The 21,777-nt window shown below is 38.7% G+C and overlaps 1 protein-coding gene across 1 annotated transcript in view; it reads left to right on the top strand.

Moving 5' to 3' along the window:
- The window catches only part of MERTK (MER proto-oncogene, tyrosine kinase), a 355,152-nt gene that overhangs the window by 234,031 nt on the left and 99,344 nt on the right, over window positions 1-21,777 (top strand). The window contains exon 7 of the mRNA XM_053711970.1: window positions 19,363-19,546. Coding sequence (XP_053567945.1) covers window positions 19,363-19,546 — 184 coding nt within the window. The remainder of the gene's footprint in view (window positions 1-19,362; window positions 19,547-21,777) is intronic.

The following is a 21,777-nucleotide window of genomic DNA, read 5'->3' as shown; positions in this document are numbered from 1 at the left end:
CCATTACAATAAAGTTTTATTTGATATTGTTTCGTTTTAGAGCAGGAAGTAGGATAACAGAAGTTGTTTCCTGCAATCTAACATTCTCTGCTCTCAACAGGAAAGGGTGTAGTCTCTTCTATGGAATTTAAGTTCATTTTGGAATGTCTTTAAAGAGACATGGAATTCAAATTTAATAAAAACGTTTATGATTCAGATAGAGAATACAATAAAAAGAAACATTCCAATGTATATCTATTATTTTCCTACTTCTCTTGGTACCCTTTGTTGAATTTTATCTTCTCTCCATGTCAACATACTGAGGTAAACTCAGGAGAGTTCACTTGTCCACAGCATTATGGGCTCCATTTATGAAGCTGCGTATGCGGCTTTGGAGTTATTATGGTGCAGACTTGCTGATGTCACCTTGCTACCACAAGTTAAGAAGCAACGGTCATAAGATTGCTGCTTCCAGAGGTGGCGGAATTAAAACATCATGGACTGATTGTTCTTGGATTATTCATATTGAGCAAGAATGGGGGGGGAGGGTGGATGTCTGTTATGCATTGTTAAATTTAAGCAGTTAATGCTGCATTGCTACCCACACACATGGACAGACAGGTTCCCTGCCTGGGAACATTTCCTTTCTGCTTGTTCATAAATGTGGGACTATATATTTACATATACTGCTTAAAACATGCACTTGAGAGCTTACCTTAGTATTCTATCTTTGAAGCAAGTTCAGTTTTAACCAAGGATACCAGGATAAAGAGGACATTTTGAAAACAAAAGTTAATTGTATGTTCTGTCTGAATCATAAGTCTAATTTTAAGTTCCATGCCCATTTAAATCTGCAGCCTCATATAAAGAACATTCAGAATGCCAAAATCCAAACATTTTCATTAATATTTTTTTAAAATAAACTTTTCAAAAATTACTATCTTCCCTGCCTGTAAATTACAAAAGTATTAAAAATGATATAAAACTACCTTTAGTTGCAGCCTATGAAGCTGTATTGTGACATTTAAATATTACCTAAATGACAAAATATATTGTTGTTTGCACTTGGTCCCCCAACTGTCCCATTTTAAAGATGCAGATATTCCAAACTATTCCAAAATCCAAACCTTTTCCGGTCCCAAGCCATTTGGATCAAGGTATCTACTTGTACAATATATTGCTTACATCTGTATTTTCAAATTTTTTATAATTACTACATCTTATTCTTTTTTTTATGTCAAGACTTTGTCCCTTTTATAAACCATGAGAGAAAGTGAACTATAGTCAGGTCACATTTAATCTGTACACAGTGCTAGGTACATTTTTACACCTTTTTTTTTCTTTTTAACAACTGGCAGTAAAAATGAAACAGCTGTTCTATTTATAACATGGAAAAAATACTTGAATGTGCCAACCTATAAATTCCAATATAGTTTAATGAAGAAACAAAGGCCAGCTTTGTTTTTTCTTTTCTAAGACATGGAGAGTCCACAACGTCATTCCAATTACTAGTGGGATATTCACTCCTGGCCAGCAGGAAGAGGCAAAGAGCACCCCAGCAAAGCTGTTAAGTGTGACTTCCCTTAGCCATAACCCCTACACCCCTAGTCATTCTCTTTGCCTCTGTCGATGAAGGATGTGAAGTTGGTGTCTGAAGAATTGTATTCCTTTTATGGGTACTTTTTCCTGCAAAAAAGGATTTGGGTTTAGCTGTGTCCACATCAATTTCTTGACTAAGAGTAGTGGTGGCTTTTAAGCAGTTAGAAAGTGGTTAGGTGGTCCCTGCTTTGTTTTCTAACATATTTGCTGCCCTAGGTATAGCAAAGCAAGAGTTGGTTACTCTGATCTTTCTTTTTCTACAGGTCTCTGATAGTAGTATGTGTCCTTTCACACCTTGTGAGCTGTCTTCTTGCCCGACAGCTGCAAACTGCCACTTGTCTTCTAGGTAATGCAGGCTTGCACTATCTATTTTTATTCTGCATTAAAGGGATAGTAAACCCCAAAATTTTATTTTATGATTCAGATAGAACATAGTTTTAAACAACTTTCCAATTTACTTTATTATCACATTTTCTTCATTCTCTTGTTATCCATTGCTGAAGAGACAGCATTGCACTACTGACAGGAAGCTGAAAATATTTATTCAGCCAATCACAAGAGACAAATGTGTGCAGGCACCAATTAGCAGCAGCTCCCACTAGTGTATGATATGTGCGTATTCATTTTTTAACAAGGGATACTAAGGGAACGAAGCACATTTGAAAATAGAAGTGAATTTAAAAGTGTCTTAAAATGACATGCTCTATCTGAATCATGCAAGTTTAATTTTTACTTTACTATCCCTTTAATTTTCATGGGACAATTATAATCCTTTATTGAGGATTCTTTGGGGCAGTTTGCAGGCACTTTTTGTTTGTGAGAGATTAAGGGTTTAACGGCTTTCCTTATAGGTCTGGGATGGCTTCTGACCTTATGGCTATATGATTTTTAACAAGGATAGTGATGGGATTGTGTTTTCTTTTGTGGGGAATGTTTTAAACGGTTACTTCCGTTTTTACTTCAGGGTATGGAAACGTGCGCTTTTTACTTTTGATGCCGCTCACGTGACCTCCCGATCTTCCGCATCTGATTCTGAGCGGAGTGGTGTCATTCCTGTGTGTTGTTTTCTTTGTTGCGGCTGTGAGATATCGTCAGTCTGACTGGAGAGTCCTTAGTTCATTCAGTCTCTGAAGGTTACGGTAGGGCACCTCAGCTTCTGAGGTGTAGAGGTGTATTTTTTTATTTATTTTCCCTAGCGTTTTGAAGAAAAAAATAACTATTTTTCTTAAAGGGACTTTCCTTACTTTTTGGGTACTTTATCAGCTATGGATAATGAACATGAGTCTGTTACTTTTGATAAATCCTTATTATGTTTGGAGGCTCAAATTGTATGCAATTTTGTTCCTCATGTTTAGAAAAAACCTTAAAATGTAAAGATAAATGACTTGTCTCTGAGCCTAATGTCTCTCAGGATGATACTGTTCAGGCAATTCCACAACTTTCTCCTCAAATGTCCCAAGCCTCAATGGCTTCACATACAGTGCCCTGCAGTTCCTCTCAGCCTCCTGGAGGAGTAAATTTTGTTAATAGATTTTGCTGCACAGATATCTTCTGTGGCATCTGCGGCTTTATCTGCTTTTCCCATAATGGGGAAGCACAAGAGGAAATCAAAATATTTTTCTGATAGTAGGGTGTATGTCCCATCTGCTGCTGCGAAGGTTGTCCTCCTCCATATGTCTGATGTGGACGATACCTCGGTAGCTTCTGCGGGTGAAATTTCAGATTCTGACAGTATAAATCCTTTGACTGATTCTGAAGAGGTAAACTTCAGATTTAAGCTTGAACACCTTTGTTTACTTCTAAATGAGGTACTGGCTACTTTGGATGACTCCGATTCTTCTGTCGCTGTCAACCCTAAAAAATCTAGTAAGCTTAACAAATACTATGATGTTCCTTCCTCTGTGGAAGTGTTTCCTGTTCCAAACCGTGTGTCGGAGATCATTGCACAGGAATGGGATAAGCCTGGGATTCCTTTTTCCCCCGTCTCCTGTCTTTAAAAAGATGTTTCCTGTTCCTGACTCCATTTGGGACTTATGACACATTGTGCCTAAAGTAGAAGGGGCTATTTCTACTCTGGCCAAGAGAACCACGATTCCTATAGGATAGCTGTTCTTTTAAGGATCCCATGAACAACAAGCTGGAAGCTTATTTAAAGAAAATGTATGTTCATCAGGGTTTACAATGGCAACCTGCAGTTTGTATTGCCACGGTAACAAGTGCAGCAACTTATTGGTGTGATGCTTTGTCCAAATTGATTTTGAAGGAGACTCCATTAGAGGAGATCCAAGATTGGATTAAGGCTCTCAAACTGGCCTATTCCTTTATCTCTGATGCTAACATGCAAGTCATTAGACTGGGAGCCAAGATGTCTGGCTTCACTGTCCTAGCCCGCAGAGCTCTGTGGCTAAAATCTTGGTCAGCTAATGTTACCTCCAAGTCCAAGCTCCTGTCACTACTTTATAAGGGTAAGACCCTGTTTGGTCCTGGTCTGGCGGAGATAATTTCTGAAATTACGGGTGGAAAGGGGTCCTTTCTACCACAAGATAAGTAGAATAGACCTAAAGGACATAAAAATTCGAATTTTCGCTCCTTTCGTAACTTCAAAGGTCAAAAGTCTTCCTCTCCCTCCTCCAAGCCAGAGCAGTCCAAGTCCTCTTGGAGATCCAGTCAGACTTGGAATAAGGGGAAGCAATCAAAGAAGCCTTTATCTGAGACTAAGTCAGCATGAAGGGTCTGCCCCCGGTCCGAGAATGGATCAAGTGGGGGGCAGACTTTCCTTGTTTTGCCAAGCTTGGATATGCGATGCCCCAGACTCTTGGGCTGTGGACATAGTATCCCAGGGTGTAATGATTCGTTATCCCTTTATTTATGTAGCTATAAATGTTTTGTATCACGTATATTAGATTGTTTGCTGAACAACAAACAGAAACATAAATAAAGATTATATAGCCTGCCCTTTCTTAGCTGTTATAATGATTTGCATATAACAACTTATTAGAATGGGGAGGCAAGAAATAAAGCCTTGTAGCTTTAAGAGGTTTTGAAATGCTGCACAGAAAATGAGGTAATGTGGTTTTAATGTAAATCACAGGCAATTCAAAAAGTATTCCACTTTGTGCAAATATTCACAATCGGTTTGACAGATATGTTGCGTTTCTAATAGTGCATGAAACAATGTAGCAAGTATTAAATTAAATATAGAAGTTGACAGCTGAGTTAATGCAATCAGTTCACAGTACGTTTCAACTTGACTTTAGTTATGTTACTCACGACCCTTTGATTTCACATGCAGCGTAACTGTGTGTGTTGAGGCTGCCGATGCAGCTAAGAATGTTAAAGGGAGTGATTACGTTGAAATCTGTAGCAAGCGGCAATAGGGATGATTCCGTGCTGGAACTGATTGTCGGATGGCTCCGCTGTTTGAGAATTCAGAGTGGAGAGGGTTATGACGTCACCACTAACGCTGAAGTTTGCATAACAGGAGATATAGTCTGCGGCTCTACAGAGACAACCTGGCTAGGATAAGAATTACTTTGGTATTACTTTAGAGATATATTGAGCTGGAGGAAGTGAAAGCTAATACACTTCAATAAACCAGCATAGTTCCCAGGTAGGGAGTTGTTTAAATAGCTAGGTGAATATTACAGAGTGAAAAAATAAAGGTGGAATTGCAGGATATGTTGCTAACCCTGTTTAAGGTGGTAGATTTCTGACACAGGGTTACAAAATAGACTCGTCCTCCCATGGGCAGATTCCTCCTCTCAAGATTATCTACGGATCAGGTAAAAAGAGAGGCATTCTTAAGCTGCGTTCAGGACCTTTCCTCCCTGGGAGTGATTGTTCCAGTCCCAGTAAGGGAACAGGGTCTAGGATTCTATTCAAATCTGTTTGTGGTTCCAAAAAAAGAGGGAACTTTTCGACCCATTTTAGACCTAAAGTGTCTCAACAAATTTCTCAGGGTACAGTCCTTTAAAATGAAAACCATTTGTTCCATTCTTTCTTTGGTCCAAGAGGGTCAGTTCATGATGACCATAGACCTGAAGGACGTGTATCTTCATGTTCCCATCCACAGGGATAATCACCAGTTCCTGAGATTCACTTTTCTAAACAAGCACTTACAATTTGTTGCTCTTCCGTTTTGGCCTTGCCACAGCTGGCTCCTTACCTGGATGACATCTTGGTTCAGGCCTTATCTTTTCAACTAGCAAAATCTCATACAGAGATCTTGTTGTCTTCTCTATGTTCCCACAAATGGAAAGTGAATCTGAAGAAGAGTTCCCTTGTTCCAACTACAAGGGTGTGTTTCTTAGGGACCATCATAGATTCCCGATCTATGAAGATTTTTCTGACGGAGGTCAGAAATTCCAAACTTCTCTCCTCTTGCCTCTCTCTCCAGTCTACTGTTCGGCCATCAGTGGCTCAATGCATGGAGGTAATTGGTCTGATGGTCGCTTCCATGGACATCATTCCCTTCGCTCCATTCCATTTGCGAGCTCTACAATTATGCATGCTCAGACAATGGAACGGAGGCCATTTAGATCTGTCAGAGGATAGATCTGGACCAGTTGACAAGAGACTCGTGGTGGATTTCTCAGGATCATCTGTCTCAGGGCACATTCTTCCGGAGACCCTCCTGGGTGATTGTGACCGGGGACGTCAGCCTGCTAGGCTGGGGAGCAGTCTGGGACTCATTAAAGGCTCAGGGCCTATGGACTCGGGAAGAGTCTTCTCTCCCCATAAACATCTTGGAGTTGAGAGCGATCTTCAATGCCCTGATGGCTTGGCCTCAGTTGTCCCTAGCCCGGTTTATCAGATTTGAGTCGGACAACATCACCTCAGTGGCTTACATCAACCACCAGGGAGGAACTCAGAGTTCCTTGGCCATGAAAGAGGTGGCTCAGATTATTCAGTGGATGGAAGCTTACGATTGTCTTCTCTATGCCATCCACATTCCAGGAGTGGACAACTGGGAGGTGGATTTTCTGAGCAGACAGACCTTTCATCCCAGGGAGTGGGCTCTCCATCTGGAGGTGTTCTCCAGGTTAACCCTCAAGTGGGGGGTGCTGGAGTTGGATCTAATGTTGTCTCATCAGAACGCCAAGCTTCCAAGGTATGGTTCAAGATCAAGAAATCATCAGGCTGCCCTGATGCTCTGGCAGTTCCTTGGGATTTCGGTCTAACATACCTGTTTCCTCCGTTTGCTCTCTTTTCTCGTGTCATTGCTCGTATCAAACAGGAGAGAGCATCTGTAATTCTGCTAGCTCCTGCATGGCCTTGCAGGACCTGGTTTGCAGACCTGGTGAGGATGTCTTCTTTTCCACCTTGGAGGCTTCCTCTGAGGAAGGACCTTCTAACTCAGGGTCCTTTCCTCCATCCAAATCTAGTTTCTCTGAAGCTGACTGCTTGGAGATTGAACGCTTAGTTTTGGCTAAGCGTGTATTTTCTTAGTCAGTTATTGATACCATGCTTCAAGCTCGCAAGCCGGTTACTCGCAAGGATTCTTAGGATTTTGTCTTTCCTCCAGGAAGGTCTGGAGAAGGGTTTGTCAGTTAGTTCTCTGAAAGGTCAGATTACTGCAATGTCTATTCTTTTACACAAATGTCTGGCAGATGTACCAGATGTTAAATCTTTTTGTCAGGCCTTGGTCAGGATCAGGCCTGTGTTTAAACCTGTTGCTCCTCCTTGTAGCCTTAACCTAGTTCTTAGAGTTTTGCAGCAGGCTCCATTTGAGCCAATGCATTCTGTAGATATTAAGCTGTTATCTTGGACTGAACTCTCGGCTCTGCAGTGGGATTCGCCTTACCTTATTTTTCATGCGGATAAGGCGGTCCTTCTTACCAAATTAGTGTTTCTTCCTAATGTGATTTCAGATCGAAACATTAATCAAGAAATTGTTGTTCCTTCCTTTTGTCCTAATCCTTCTCAAAAGGAACTACAAACAACAAAAAATACTGCGCTCTTTGTGAATGGAATAGTAGTTCATCCAATATAGGTGGGAAACAAAAATAGCAAAATGTCCCAAAAATAGCAAAATGTCACGGTACCGTATCCAATGGAATATAGTTGCAATAAAAACTGATATCCACAGGCTGATATGATACCCAGGAGTGTCCCGGATCAAATGCAGGTGTCCTTGAAGTATGGTAAAAAAACTTAGAATGATCCCATGGTGGTGGAATCCTGAAGATGACAGAATCCAAAAGGAATTGTTTGCTTTCGTGCCGTGCCTGTAATAGGTTAAAGTGAGCTGGGTGCTGCTGTAGAATGAGGGAAACTTCCGTTTAAAGGATCCTTATATGAGAAGAGCTGCAGAGAAAAAAAACACAGCGCATCCCATCTGAGAGTAAAAGTATTTAATACACACACTTGCACTTCTAAAAATGAACACTTACAGGAAAAAAGTAAAATCAAGCAGTGTATATAAGCTCTGTATGTATGAGTGTCCTAGGAGAGCCAGGAAGAGATGGAAGATTTACCCGAGCCTCATCCGTGGTATGCGCTGTACCCGTGGGCTGGTAGAGAGGACCTGGTTTGTCGAGGGAAGTCAGTGACGTCAGAGCATTGAATTACCTCAATGTGTTTTGTCCGGTACGTCTGGACTTTGTCAAGAGGGGTGTATAGACTGGTTAGTGTCCAGGTTGCTAAAAAAGGCTATACGTGGCTCTGAAAGGTCAAAAGTTTGTGACAGTTCATAATTGTGAATGTGTGATTGGTAATAACAGATGTCAATCAGAGCCTACGTATACTATGCAGTAAAATTACAAATATAATAAAACAACACATATGTAAATACAATGGCAATGAATAAAACATGGATGGTAGATATTATCTTCTAAAATTTTACCTAAAGGCTACTAAATATTTTTGTCAGTCTTCTGCACTGTTTGTTTGATTCTCAGGAAAGCATAAGGGTCAGAAGGTCACTTCTTCTTCTCTTTCCTTCTGGTTGAGAAGTATGATTCGTTTTGCTTATGAGACTGTTGGACAGCAGCCTCCTGAGAGAATTGCAGCTCATTCCACGAGGGCTGTCTCCTCTTCTTGGGCCTTCAAAATGAAGCTTCTGTGGAACAGATTTGCAAGGCGGCTACATGGTCCTTTGCATACTTTTCACAAATTTTCCAAATTTGATACTTTTGCCTCGGCTGAGGCCTCTTTTGAGAGAAAGATTCTTCAAGCGGTGGTGCCTTCTGTTTAAGTCTGCCTGCCTTGTTCTCCCTCCCTGCTCATTCCGTGTCCTCTAGCTTGGGTATTGGTTCCCACTAGTAATTGGAATGACATTGTGGACTCTCCATGTCTTAGGAAAGAAAACAAAATTTATGCTTACCTGATAAATTTCTTTCTTTCTGGACATGGAGAGTCCATGACCCCACCCTTGATTAAGACAGTATTTTTGTTAAACCTCAGGCACCTCTACACCTTTGTGTTATCTTCTTTTTCCATTTCCCTTCGGTCAAATGACTGAGGGTTATGGGTAAGGGAAGTGACACTTAACATCTTTGCTGGGGAGGTCTTTGCCACCTCCTCCTGGCCAGGAGTGAATATCCCACTAGTAATTGGAATGACGTTGTAGACTCTCCATGTCCAGAAAGAAATTTATCAGGTAAGCATAAATTTAGTTTTTTTCCATAATACTCTGTAGTACCATTTTTAATAGCATATTATAGTAAAACTTGTAAGTAGCATTAAAATAAATTCATATTCCATTAACCCTCTCTTGCCTGGGTAATTTGTAAGAATAAGGGCACAATGATATTAAGGTCTCTGGGCTGGTGAGAGTAATAAATATGTGCTTGCCATTACTTCTATTTCCCTGGTAGAATGATCTAAAGCCACTTTTTACCCTGAAAACAGAGTGCCTCGCTAAGAGTTGTGTATTGCATTTTCGTATGTTATGTGTACAATAAAGTTCATATTTTTAAAATCTTAGAAAATCAATAATTTAACCATTCACACAAAAAGTGCAGTAAAAAATTGGATTGTTATGGTGCATCAAAAATCGTAACAAAATTCTTCAGCAAAAATTGTATTTTTTCAAAAACTTAAAATGTGTATGTAAGTTACCCAGGAATAAATTGTATTAAAGGGACAGTCTACTTGAAAATGTTTATTGTTTAGAAAGATAGATAATCCCTTTATTACCCTTTTCCCAGTTTTGCATAACCAACACATTTATAATAATACACTTTTTACCTCTGTGATTACCTTGTATCTAAGCCTCTGCAGGCTGCCCCTTATCTCAGTTCTTTTGGCAGACTTGCATTTTAGCCAGTCAGTTCGGACTCATAAATAACTCCACGAGAGTGAGTACAATGTTATCTATATGACATGGGTGAACTAGCACTGTCTAACTTTGAAAAACTGTCAAAATGCTAAGAGGCGTCATTCAACAGCTTAGAAATTTGCAAATGAGCTTACCTGGATTTAGCTTTCAACAAAGAATTCAAAGAGAACAAAGCAAATTTGATTATAAAAGTAAATTGGAAAGTTGTTTAAAATTGCATGCCCTATGTGAATCATAAAAGTTTCATTTTTGGGGGGGCGGAGCCTACACTCAATGCGGCAAGACGTGTCTCAATGAAGCTTTCTGAGACAGGCACTAGTTATAGGAGTTATATATTGTAAATCTCGACATTTCCTATCCTGTAGCAGCTTTTTCCTACTATTAACAACTAAACTCTAAGAGTGGATAGATTTGACAAAGTTTAAGCCTATGTTTGTTGAGTCAGCTACGTGACACACTTCTTCTCAAGACTTGAAGCCATCTTGAAAAACTTTTGCATCTACACAGTAAGTCTAGCAACAGAAGAAGTGCCTGTAAAGGATTTGGAGCGTAGGTCTGGGGCTGCCGCAACATTACCCCCCCCTGAACTCCGGGGTTACGATATCCTAATATAGGATAGCCAGCAGTCATATACTGACTGTTTTTTTTATCATAAGAGACTACCCTACTAAAGTAACTATTCCTAGCCCCACAAGCACAAATGGAGGCCCTAGCACGGTGGGAGACACATATGCATAGCCTACTACAGGAGTACTTCTGTGACCTAGAAAGGGATCTATGTGCAATTATCACTACACATGCTCTGGTGATAGCGGAGAGCCTGGATATCAATGCGACCGGGAGGGCTCATGGGGGAGAGGCCCTCTCGACTACTCCCCAGACACCAATAAGCCCGAGCTCAGAAAAGTCCCTCCTGAATGTGCAGGAGCCCCACGAGTTACCCAGAGATGTGTCTCACATCACGGTGCCTCTTAGCCACTGGCCGGATTGCAGGCTTGAAGGAGAAGATAATGCGGCAGCCATAACAAGTGCGGTGGAGACCCGCAAGGAAATATACTTTGTGCCCGCTTCCATACCTGAGCTGACCGCCGCTACGAATCACACCACAATGATAGACATAACTACACATGTGGGTCAAAATGGAACTTTTGCAAAGATCAGATTCGTTCTACCATTCTTTAATAAGTGACACTGAGACCATGCCAGGAGGGGATCACCGTTTGGCCACCGCAGATGGACTCGTGCTGGTAAAGAGACATTTGCTGCAACAAAACAAAGGGCAGCAGTACTACCTGGCTCAGATACAGTGCAGGGACCTGGCTGTGGGATCATTTCGCTTGGTAGCTTTACGAAAGGACTTAAAGGAAACTACACTTCGCTTACACTGGGTCCTTACTCCAGACTTTACCTACCCTTTGAAAACCGGAGTGGGGTGACTATATGCATTACTGTGAAATTATTGTGGAGCATAATCCTATGTATCTTTATCATACCTAGCTCACCGTCTACTAACGTTCCGTTGCAAACGTATATGCATGTTTATTTTTTTTTTATTCTCATTATAATCTCCCACTACAGTATTCACTCGTTTTCAATGGGAGGGCTGCTCATGTTTTCATGTTTTCAGGACAATATGCTACGTTTGGGGTGTTATACTGCTCAATCTTAATTCCCTTTTTCCATAATCCTTCTTATACAGTCTAATTTAGCTGCTCATGTTCTCAAGGCATATATTAAGCTGGGGGACTTGTACTCCTATATATCCCCCCTATATTGCCATAATTTTGTTTATATACCCTGCTCTTATTTATAACAGTCTATAATCATGGGGCTATGTGTGATTATGTACAGATTCAATACTACCATTCGGATAACTCCCTTTTTAATGGTTTCTACTTATCCATATAACCAAGAGTTATGTATGTGTCTTCCCTAATTAGTTATTTCACATGTGAGATTGTTATTAACGTTGAGACTCACTTTGAAGTCTAGAACTGTTAGATTGTTTTAGTCTCCCTCCAGGGTATATACAAGGCACATGGCGCCCATAAATAGTCCTGTTTTACTGTTAAATTTATACTTGAGAGGCTAGTAAACTGAGATTTAATAGAAGGGAATATAGGATTGTTATGACTGTTAAATTCCATATGTAGGTGCCATTCTATGTACCACTAATACTACTACCGGTGAAGTGTGATGTGTGATATACTCTGCAATAATATATCATACCCAGTACAAAAACCCAGTGTTGGAGCCTATATATAATGGTCAATATACTTGGTATGCAAGCCCTGCTTATAGTTGCTGAATAATAACTTAACAGTTAACCCTAGTGTTAATAAGCTGCAGAGGATACTTATAATGGCCAGCAATGTTCAGATGGGGGGGACAAATAATGTGTTATTACTGAGCGTCTCACTTATGGCTCTCAATGTTTGCCTGCCTAGAGATTGTATGTATTTTTAGGGTAGTCTTGATTCATATGTACCTGTTATTTTGCTAACAATACCAAGCCCAAGAGTGGCCATGGATTAATTTACCTCCATTGAAAGTTATTATTTTATTATGGTCCAAGAGTGACCTACTATTTCCAGAGGAGGACTATATAATTGGAAAAATGTGATTATTATTATTTTTGCCCACTTGATTTTTGAATATATATGTTTCTAAGACTGTACATTTTTCTATCAATGTGAACCTTATCACAAGGTCTGTAATCTTTAAGTTTGGCAATTTTGTTTATGTTTGAATTTCCTCAATAAAAATTTATAAAAAAAAAGTTTCATTTTTGTCCATTTAACCCCTTAATGACCTAGGACGTGCAGGGTACGTCCACAAAAAAAAGACAGTTAACGCCTGAGGACGTACGCTGTACGTCCTCGGTCTGTGAAAGCGGTGGAAGCGATCCTGATCGCTTCCAGCCGTTTTCCGGTTATTGCAGTGATGCCTCTATATCGAGGCATCCTGCAATAACATCCGTTAGCTATCCGATGCAGAGAGAGCCACTCTGTGGCCCTCTCTGCACCGGACATCGATGGCCGGTATCGTTGGTGGGTGGGAGCCGGTCTGGGAGGCGGGTGGTGGCCATCGAGGGGCCCAGTGATGTGGAGGGGGGTGGGATCGTGGGCGGGGGTAGCCGGGGGCGTGCGCGTGCACGAAGGGGCGGAGGGGGGCGTGTGCACGGGGAGGGAGCGGATGGGAACCGATACACTACAGAAAATGTATGTAGTATAAAAGTGGGGGGAATGTTAAAGAAAAATGAAAAAACTATAAATCAGGGTGTGTTGGGTTGGTCTGTGGGGGGGAAGCTACACTACAGAAAAAAAAACGGGGAAAAAATATTAAAACACATTATTTTCTGCAAACTGGGTACTGGCAGACAGCTGCCAGTACCCAAGATGGCCCCCAAAAAGGCAGAGGGGGAGGGTTAGAGAGCTGTTTGGGAGGGAGGATCAGGGAGGTTGGGGGCTAAGGGGGATCCTACACAGCAGCATATGTAAATATGCTAAAAAAACAAACAAAAACAAATATACCTTTTATTTTAGTACTGGCAGACTTTCTGCCAGTACTTAAGATGGCGGGGACAATTGTGGGGTGGGGGAGGGAAGAGAGCTGTTTGGGAGGGATCAGGGGGTGTGATGTGTCGGGTGGGAGGCTGATCTCTACACTAAAGCTAAAATTAACCCTGCAAGCTCCCTACAAGCTACCTAATTAAGCCCTTAACTGCTAGCCATAATACACGTGTGATGCTCAGCGGCATTTAGCGACCTTCTAATTACCAAAAAGCAACGCCAAAGCCATATATGTCTGCTATTTCTGAACAACGGGGATCCCTGAGAAGAATTTACAACCATTTGTGCCATAATTGCACAAGCTGTTTGTAAATAATTTCAGTGAGAAACCTAAAGTTTGTGAAAAAGTTTGTGAAAAAGTGAACAATTTTTTTTATTTGATCGCATTTGGCGGTGAAATGGTGGCGTGAAATATACCAAAATGGGCCTAGATCAATACTTTGGAATGTCTACTACACTAAAGCTAAAATTAACCCTACAAACTCCCTACAAGCTCCCTAATTAACCCCTTCACTGCTGGGCATAATACACGTGTGGTGCGCAGCGGCATTTAGCGGCCTTCTAATTACCAAAAAGCAAAGCCAAAGCCATATATGTCTGCTATTTCTGAACAAAGGGGATCCCAGAGAAGCATTTACAACCATTTATGCCATAATTGCACAAGCTGTTTGTAAATAATTTCAGTGAGAAATCTAAAGTTTGTGAAAAAGTGAACAATTTTTTTTATTTGATCGCATTTAGCGGTGAAATGGTGGCATGAAATATACCAAAATGGGCCTAGATCAATACTTTGGGTTGTCTACTAAAAAAAAATATATACATGTTAAGGGATATTCAGGGATTCCTGACAGATATCAGTGTTACAATGTAACTATCGCTAATTTTGAAAAAAAAATTGGGTATTTCTAAACTCAGGACAAAATTTAGAAGCTATTTAGCATGGGTGTTTTTTGGTGGTTGTAGATGTGTAACAGATTTTGGGGGTCAAAGTTAGAAAAAGTGTGTTTTTTTCCATTTTTTCCTCATATTTTATAATTTTTTTATAGTAAATTATAAGATATGATGAAAATAATGGTATATTTAGAAAGTCCATTTAATGGCGAAAAAAACGGTATATAATATGTGTGGGTACAGTAAATGAGTAAGAGGAAAATTACAGCTAAACACAAACACTTCAGAAATGTAAAAATAGTAAACTTTCCAATTTACTTTTATCATTTAATTTGCTTCCTTCTCTTGTTATACTTTGCTGAAAAGTTTACCTAGGTAAGCTCAGGAGCAGTAAAGAACCTAGGTTCTAGCTGCTGATTGGTGGCTGCATATATTTACAGATAGTCATTGGCTCTCCCATTGCTGTTCCTTCAACAAATGATATCAAGAGAATTAAACAAATTATATAATAGAAGTAAATTAGAATGTTGTTTAAAATTGTATTCTCTATCTGAATCATGAAAGAATTTTTTTGGGTTTCATGTCCCTTTAAGGTATGAATTAAAGAAATAACAAGTGAAAACCAATGTATTGGGTGCTATCCTCACATTATGTAGAATGCAGCATTTGTATTACTTTAATACTAACATTAAATGCGCTGCTAAGGCACATGTGGAACATTATGATTTGTATGATGCAAGTTGTTCTTTTGAGCCAATGGGAAATTTATCCTAGAGTATTATGTGTGCACAAACATTCATTTCCTGTTAGTTCAAAAATATTTTAAAAATGCTTTTCTTTCTAACCAAGCACCTAATGATAAGTCGGTTGGATTTATTAAAAGCTATTAGGTGCTGTGAGCTTGCAGAACCTATTAAACTGCTTTCCTTATTTGAAAAATGAAAAATGTTGGGAGTTATCTCATAAAGTATAAAATATAGAGATTTGAAACATCACATTATGAAATGCACTTCTGTATGGAAAATATCAAGTCTAAAGTGAATACAACATGTAATGAAGCGGCAAAACAATATTGTACAACTACTATATATCTTTATTTTAGAAATGTAGCGTATGCTCCAAAATGAGGTAGATAGTTTTCAGTATAAAAGTTAAAATTAAATTAATCTAAACATTTTGTTGAGAAAAAGTTAGTGTTTAACAATCGAAGCAGTGACAGTTATGGAAGTAAGGGGGTTAATGGTGATTGTAGTAGTGTTTAAGGTGGTTAGGGGATTAGTAGTTTTGGGGGGGGGTAGAGGTTACACAGAATCCGGGTTTTGGCGGTTAAAGGGACAATAAACACTTAATAAAAGCTAGATTGATTAATGCATTCAAAGAAAAGATTAGACTAAGAATAACATGTAGATGTATTTTTGAAAGTTTCATCTGCTGTTTAAATATTGACAAAATAAGTGTAAAGTTTTAGTGTCTATAAAACAATGGTATCTGCCATTTTGTAACTTTATATACCTTCACTGCTGCAGCCAATAAGAGACAGTTATAACTAAGTCACTTGAGTATGCAGCCAATGGCTGTGTGGAATATAACAGTGTTCTGCACTTCCATTTCTAATAGGAACTTAAAGGGCCACTGTAAGTAAATATTTTCTATGCCTGTTACTAACTAACTACCCCAAATACGCTTTTTATCAATAGCATTTCATTAACATATCTCTACCGTTTATCAGAAATCTTGTCTGCAAATTTAATTGTTTTCCAAACCCACTCCGTGGGTATCCTTTGCTCTGTACCAATCCGTTTACAATACCTAGGTTTCAAAATGGCGCTTTAAACACAAAGTTATTGGTTTAAGTATTTTGGGAACACGCAGTGCTGAAAATAGTGGGCAGGATAACGTGACATCATCGGCGAATAAAAGATATAACTTTTAGAACGTTATGAAACTTCGTTTTGGAGAAAATATAGGTCAGTAGGTTTTAATTAATGTTTATTTACTTTAATATGTTAGTTGTTTAGCTTAAAAATTATAACAGAAAGTAATCCTTTAAAAGCTCACAATTTCAGAATGCAATTAAAGGAAAATGGAACAAAATAAATAATGAAGGTCTATTGCACATTTCTTTTTATATACAGGTGGCCCTCGATTTAAGCCGGTTCAATTTGCGCCGTTTCAGAATAACAACCTTTTTTTCAGTCATGTGACTGCTATTGAAAAGCATTGAGAAGCATTGAATAGATTAAAATAGCCAGTAGGTGGAGCTGTCCGCTTGTGTTGCAGCAAAGATATGCAAAGCCAAGCACAGAAACAGGCTGGTATTAATTAGTCTAGCTAGACATGAGCTATCGAGCAGCTTTCATAGGAACAAGATCTTCCTGTCTGTAAATCAGTACAGATTGGAATGCATAGAAAGAACTGTTTGCAGAAAAATGCAAGTTAAGTCTTTGTTGTGTGATTATTTCATAAGGTTTATAATGCAGTTTAGCAAATGTTTTTGTTCATTTAACTTAGTTTAATTATATATTCTGTGTTGTGTGATTATTTGATACTGTTTATAATGCTGTTTAGCATTTAAAGTCTTCATTTCAAAGCTTTAAAAATAATGTATTAGGTGTTACTTATGTCAATTTTGAGAGGGGCCTGGAACCTAACTCCCTCACTTCCCATTGACTTACATTATAAACTGGGTTTCAGTTTACAACGGTTTCGATTTACAACCATTCCTTCTGGAACCTAACCCTGGCGTAAACTGAGGGCTACCTGTATATGATTTATTATTTTATATTACCATCTCAAAGTGTTTAATGTCCTTTAAAGTGATTATTAATGCAATGGGATCGGACCTAGCAATTAGGCAAATATATCTTTTTTACATTTATTTTAATTGATTTTTCTGGCAGAACTAGACATAATACTAGCAAAAGCAACTTTGCAATACAAAACTTTACACCTATCACAACATTATCGAGAGGCAAAAAAAATAAAAAAAAAATAACAGAAATGCAACCGTTATGGAAATGCTACGAATTTCATACAAGCAATATTAGTTTTCCATAACACTTTTTTTTATTGAGTGCCCACTTGTAACATTTACCTTTATGTTAAAGGGACAGTCTAGTCAAAATTAAACTTTCATGATTCAGATAGGGCATGCAATTAGAACTAACGCATCAAATTTGATTTGTTCTATTTTTTTATTTGTTGAAAGCTAAACCTAAGTAGGCTCATATGCTGACTTCTACAGTAAACCCTTGAAGGCCGCCTCTTTTCTCAGTGCATTTTGACAGTTTTTCACATCTAGACAGTGGTAGTTCATGTGTGCCATATATATAACATTGTACTCACTGTCATGGAGTTATTTATGAGTTATTAATTAATATAATAGTGTTAGTTATGCAAAACTAGGAAATGGGTAATAAAGGTATTATCTATCTTTTTAAACAATAAACATTTTCAAGTAGACTGTCCCTTTAAACATTGTTACAAACATTGTTGCAAACTCTGCTGCCATATGGTGCTCAAGACCCATGCACTCTCCTTAACCTTACTAGGTATTTTATCAAGCAAAGGAGCTGTTTCATCAAAGGTTGCCAACAGAGAGAAGTTTAATTTTGACTGTCATGTTCGTTAAAGGGGCATTAACTGCTGTGTACAACTACAGTAACATGGTTACTACTCCTTATGTTATTGTTCCTCCTGTGTCTGCAGCTGTCATCAAAGTCATTCTCTAATTGTAAACCCTTACAAGTATTAGTTAGTGAATCTCTGCATCTCAACACTTGGCTCTGCCATCTTGGAGCTTATATTTGTTATATAACATTGAAACTGTGCATAAAATGTGTCAGTTCTGGGCATGAGCAACTCGGACTCCCTGATATCTAGTCTATTTTTATGACATCAGGCTAAGATAAACCTTCCTGCAAAGGCCTTTTCCTCCATGTAGGGCTGTGACAGAAAGCACAAATGTAGTGTAAAAAAATAAATAAAAGATTTTTTATAAAGGGACAGTATACACCAATTTTCATTTAACTGCATGTAATAGACGCTACTATAAAGAATATGATGTAAAAATCCAGTGTAAAACCTTTTAAAAACTTACTTAGAAGCTCCCAATTTAACACTGTTAATGAGGTAAGCTTAGGACACCCACTGAAAGGGGCTGAAAGCAGAACCTCCCCCCTCCCCCGCATATGAAAGACACATTATACAAACAGAAGCAGTCTGAAGTCTGTAGACATCAGTATACATCTAAAGCTTTAGGGCTTGGTTAAAGTGAAAGTCAATCCTAGCGTTGTACAAACACTAGTATTGACTATTGAAACAAATAAAGGGGACTTTCATTCATGAAGTATAAGATACTTGGTGCCCATGGGAGCCTGATTTACCGCACGGCTATTGGCTAAGAGGTGAAAACGTCACCTCTTAGCAAAAAATTTGTTTAGCCGTGGGCTGCTGTAGCAGCTAAGAATAGTTATCGGTTGAAACAAATAAAGGAGCTTTCTACATGAAGTATCTTATACTTTATGAATGAAAGTCCCCTTTATTTGTTTCAATAGTAAATCCTAGCATTTGTACAACGCTAGGATTGACTTTTACTTTAAGAGTCTGAAAATCAGCACAATGTTACTTAAAAATAAGCAAAACTTTACATTTTTACAAAAACACAGCCAGATGGGCTATATAAATGGATCATCTCCAAAACAGTTATGCAATGAAAAATCTAGTGTACAATGTCCCTTTAAGTATAAGCCACTGTTTAGTGCTTTTTTTATTACATCAATGAAACAGACTGTTTAGCATCCCTTTAAAGCACTGTTTTTCAAACCTGTTGTCAGGCCTCAGATTATTTCACCTGTGATCCAGTTCAGATATCTTCAAAATGTGGCCTGTTAGGGAGGCCTGAGCACAGGTCTGAAAACCAGGGTACTAAAGTTATGATGTGAACATTTGCTTGTACTGTATGTTTTAGTATTTGCCTTTTTTATAGTATGTTTCTAGAAAGTAAAAATATGATATTTCAAGACATTCTCTTTGTTGCAGGTAGAGGAAATTGCACAAGAAGACAAGAATTTAACAATGATGTTTAGCACCTCTGTTCCCCCTTATGAACACGAAATTCAGCAACTGAAAGCAATTACCGATTACAACATCAGTGTTTCCTGCATGAATGAAGTTGGCTGGTCTTCCCCAAGCTCATGGGCTGTGGCCAGTACCACAGAAGGAGGTAACCGTCATAAAACAATAATGCAGCACTTAAAGGGACATAAAACCCAAACATTTTCTTTCATGATTGAGGTAGAACATACAATTTTAAACAACTTTTCCAGTTTACTTCTATTATCAAATTTACTTGGTATCATTTCCTAAAGGAGCAGCAATGCTGGTTGCTAAACTAACACATGGGATAAACCATTGACAATAGGCATATATATGCAGCCACCAATCAGCAGCTAGTACCCAGGTGCTTTGTTTCTCTGAGCTTACCTAGATAAACCCTTCAACAAAGGATAATAAGAGAAGGAAGCAAATTAAATAACAGAAGTAAATTGGAAAGTTGTTTAACATTGTATGTTCTGTCTGAATCATTTATGTCTAATTATGACTTTACTGTCCCTTTAAAAAGAAGACCTTACCCACAGCAGCAATCTTTACTGATTACATTGAAAAATTAATTCTCCATAAAATCTTTATGTATGCTAAAGAAAAACAAAAAACTTTGCAATGTACTTTATTTATTTTTCCCGCTTTTACAATAATTTACCTCTGCAAATTATGATTTTTTTTTTTCTCCACTGCCCTGAGAAGCTGGAGTGCGTCCTGTTGTATTCTGAGTTCTGACTAATGCTTTCTGCAAAGTGATTGCTTAGTCAGTATAAGTGCACATCTGTATCTGTCACTAATTGGCCACCTCTAAGAAGATAAGATATGGAATACTCAAAAAGGCTTTTTCAGGGGTGTGTGATTGGACCACAATACAGCACAATTTAAAAAAACAAAAAAATAGAATAAGATTTTTATATGCTTCTGTTTTTGCAAATCATTTAGGACTAGATTACAAGTGAGTCGATATCGTCATTTCGCAAGACTTTTTAATTGCACTGATATTACAAGTGGAGCGAAATCGTGATTGCGCAAGAACAGTCGCCATTTTCAATTCAGTCCTTACCGCCATCTCAGAGCCGTGGTTAACTGTTTTCAAAAACAAAAAAGTTGCACAAAACGCTTCAAAAATACATTACAAAGTACAGTTACACTCATATTAACACTGTCTAATAAAAATTATTTAAAAAAAATATTGCACAAAAAAGTTTAAAGGGCTCAAAGATATGAGATCTCGGATGTTAGGGGGAAAAAAGCAGACAAAGTACTTTACATAGAGATACATATATATACATTGCTAAATATGTATTTGTATGTATATAGATATATATTAATGTATATAAGAGCAAGAGAGAGGAGTTAATACTACTTCATTCAAAGTCCGGTGCTTCACTATAGAATATAATAAAAATTGACTTATAGAAAGATTATAGGACATACAATACTGTCCTAGACAGAAAGTGAAAACAAGCAGAACACGGATGTAAATTCAAACTGTAAATTTATTTACCAAAAACACCACATCCACCTGGCAATGCTCACAGAGCTCTATGAAATAAAATCATGTCTACAACATATGGACAACACATCGTAAAGAGGAACATGACACATGCAAATGGACATATACTTTCAAAATGTACATATTATTGGAAGCCAACATAAACCATATAGATCAGTCAGTATCACAGTTACACTGCACAAAGTTCTCTGTAAACAGAAAAATGACCGCAGACACAGCTGCACTCTAGGTCAGTAAAATGCACAGTCACTGGGTATTACCGCTTGCAAGCTTATCCGGAGGTATACCTCATGGGTTATGGACGACCAAACATTCCGCTCACTCCTCTCTTCATCTCTGACTGTCTGTCAGGTAGCGTGACGTATGCCAGAGGAGTGGCTGGTCTTACACATTTGTCCGTGAATGTTTCCAGGCCACAGAGGCTGATCTTCATTGGCTAACAGTGTCTCTAGCTGATAGATCTACGTGTATTCAAAAACACGTCTTCTCCGATCATGAAATATTCCATAGCAAATAGCTTTCCAAATTCACATTTCTGCAAGTGCCCGCCGTTATACACAGGGAGATAGCAGTCCTTAACACCAACAGTCTGCTTAGTAGTTGTACTACTGCAGAGTGCCACACAGGCAGGAAAAGGTTCTCCCGAACGGCTGCTGTATTGGAAGGCTTGGATTTTCAAAGATCCCATACGTGTTCTAAGAGAGATAAAATGGTGAAAGCCAAATCACACCAGTGCTGGGTTTAACACATAGGTACCAACGCACGTTTCACCCCCATATCAAATAGGTGTGTCAGGGGCTTCATCAGGGCATGCCTGACTGTCTCAGGGGCTTCAT

Source organism: Bombina bombina, chromosome 4 (assembly GCF_027579735.1).
Source record: "Bombina bombina isolate aBomBom1 chromosome 4, aBomBom1.pri, whole genome shotgun sequence".
Classification (NCBI taxonomy): Eukaryota; Metazoa; Chordata; class Amphibia; order Anura; family Bombinatoridae; genus Bombina; species Bombina bombina.
The sequence above is the reverse complement of the archived record's forward strand: the minus strand, read 5'-3'. Positions and strand labels throughout refer to the sequence as shown.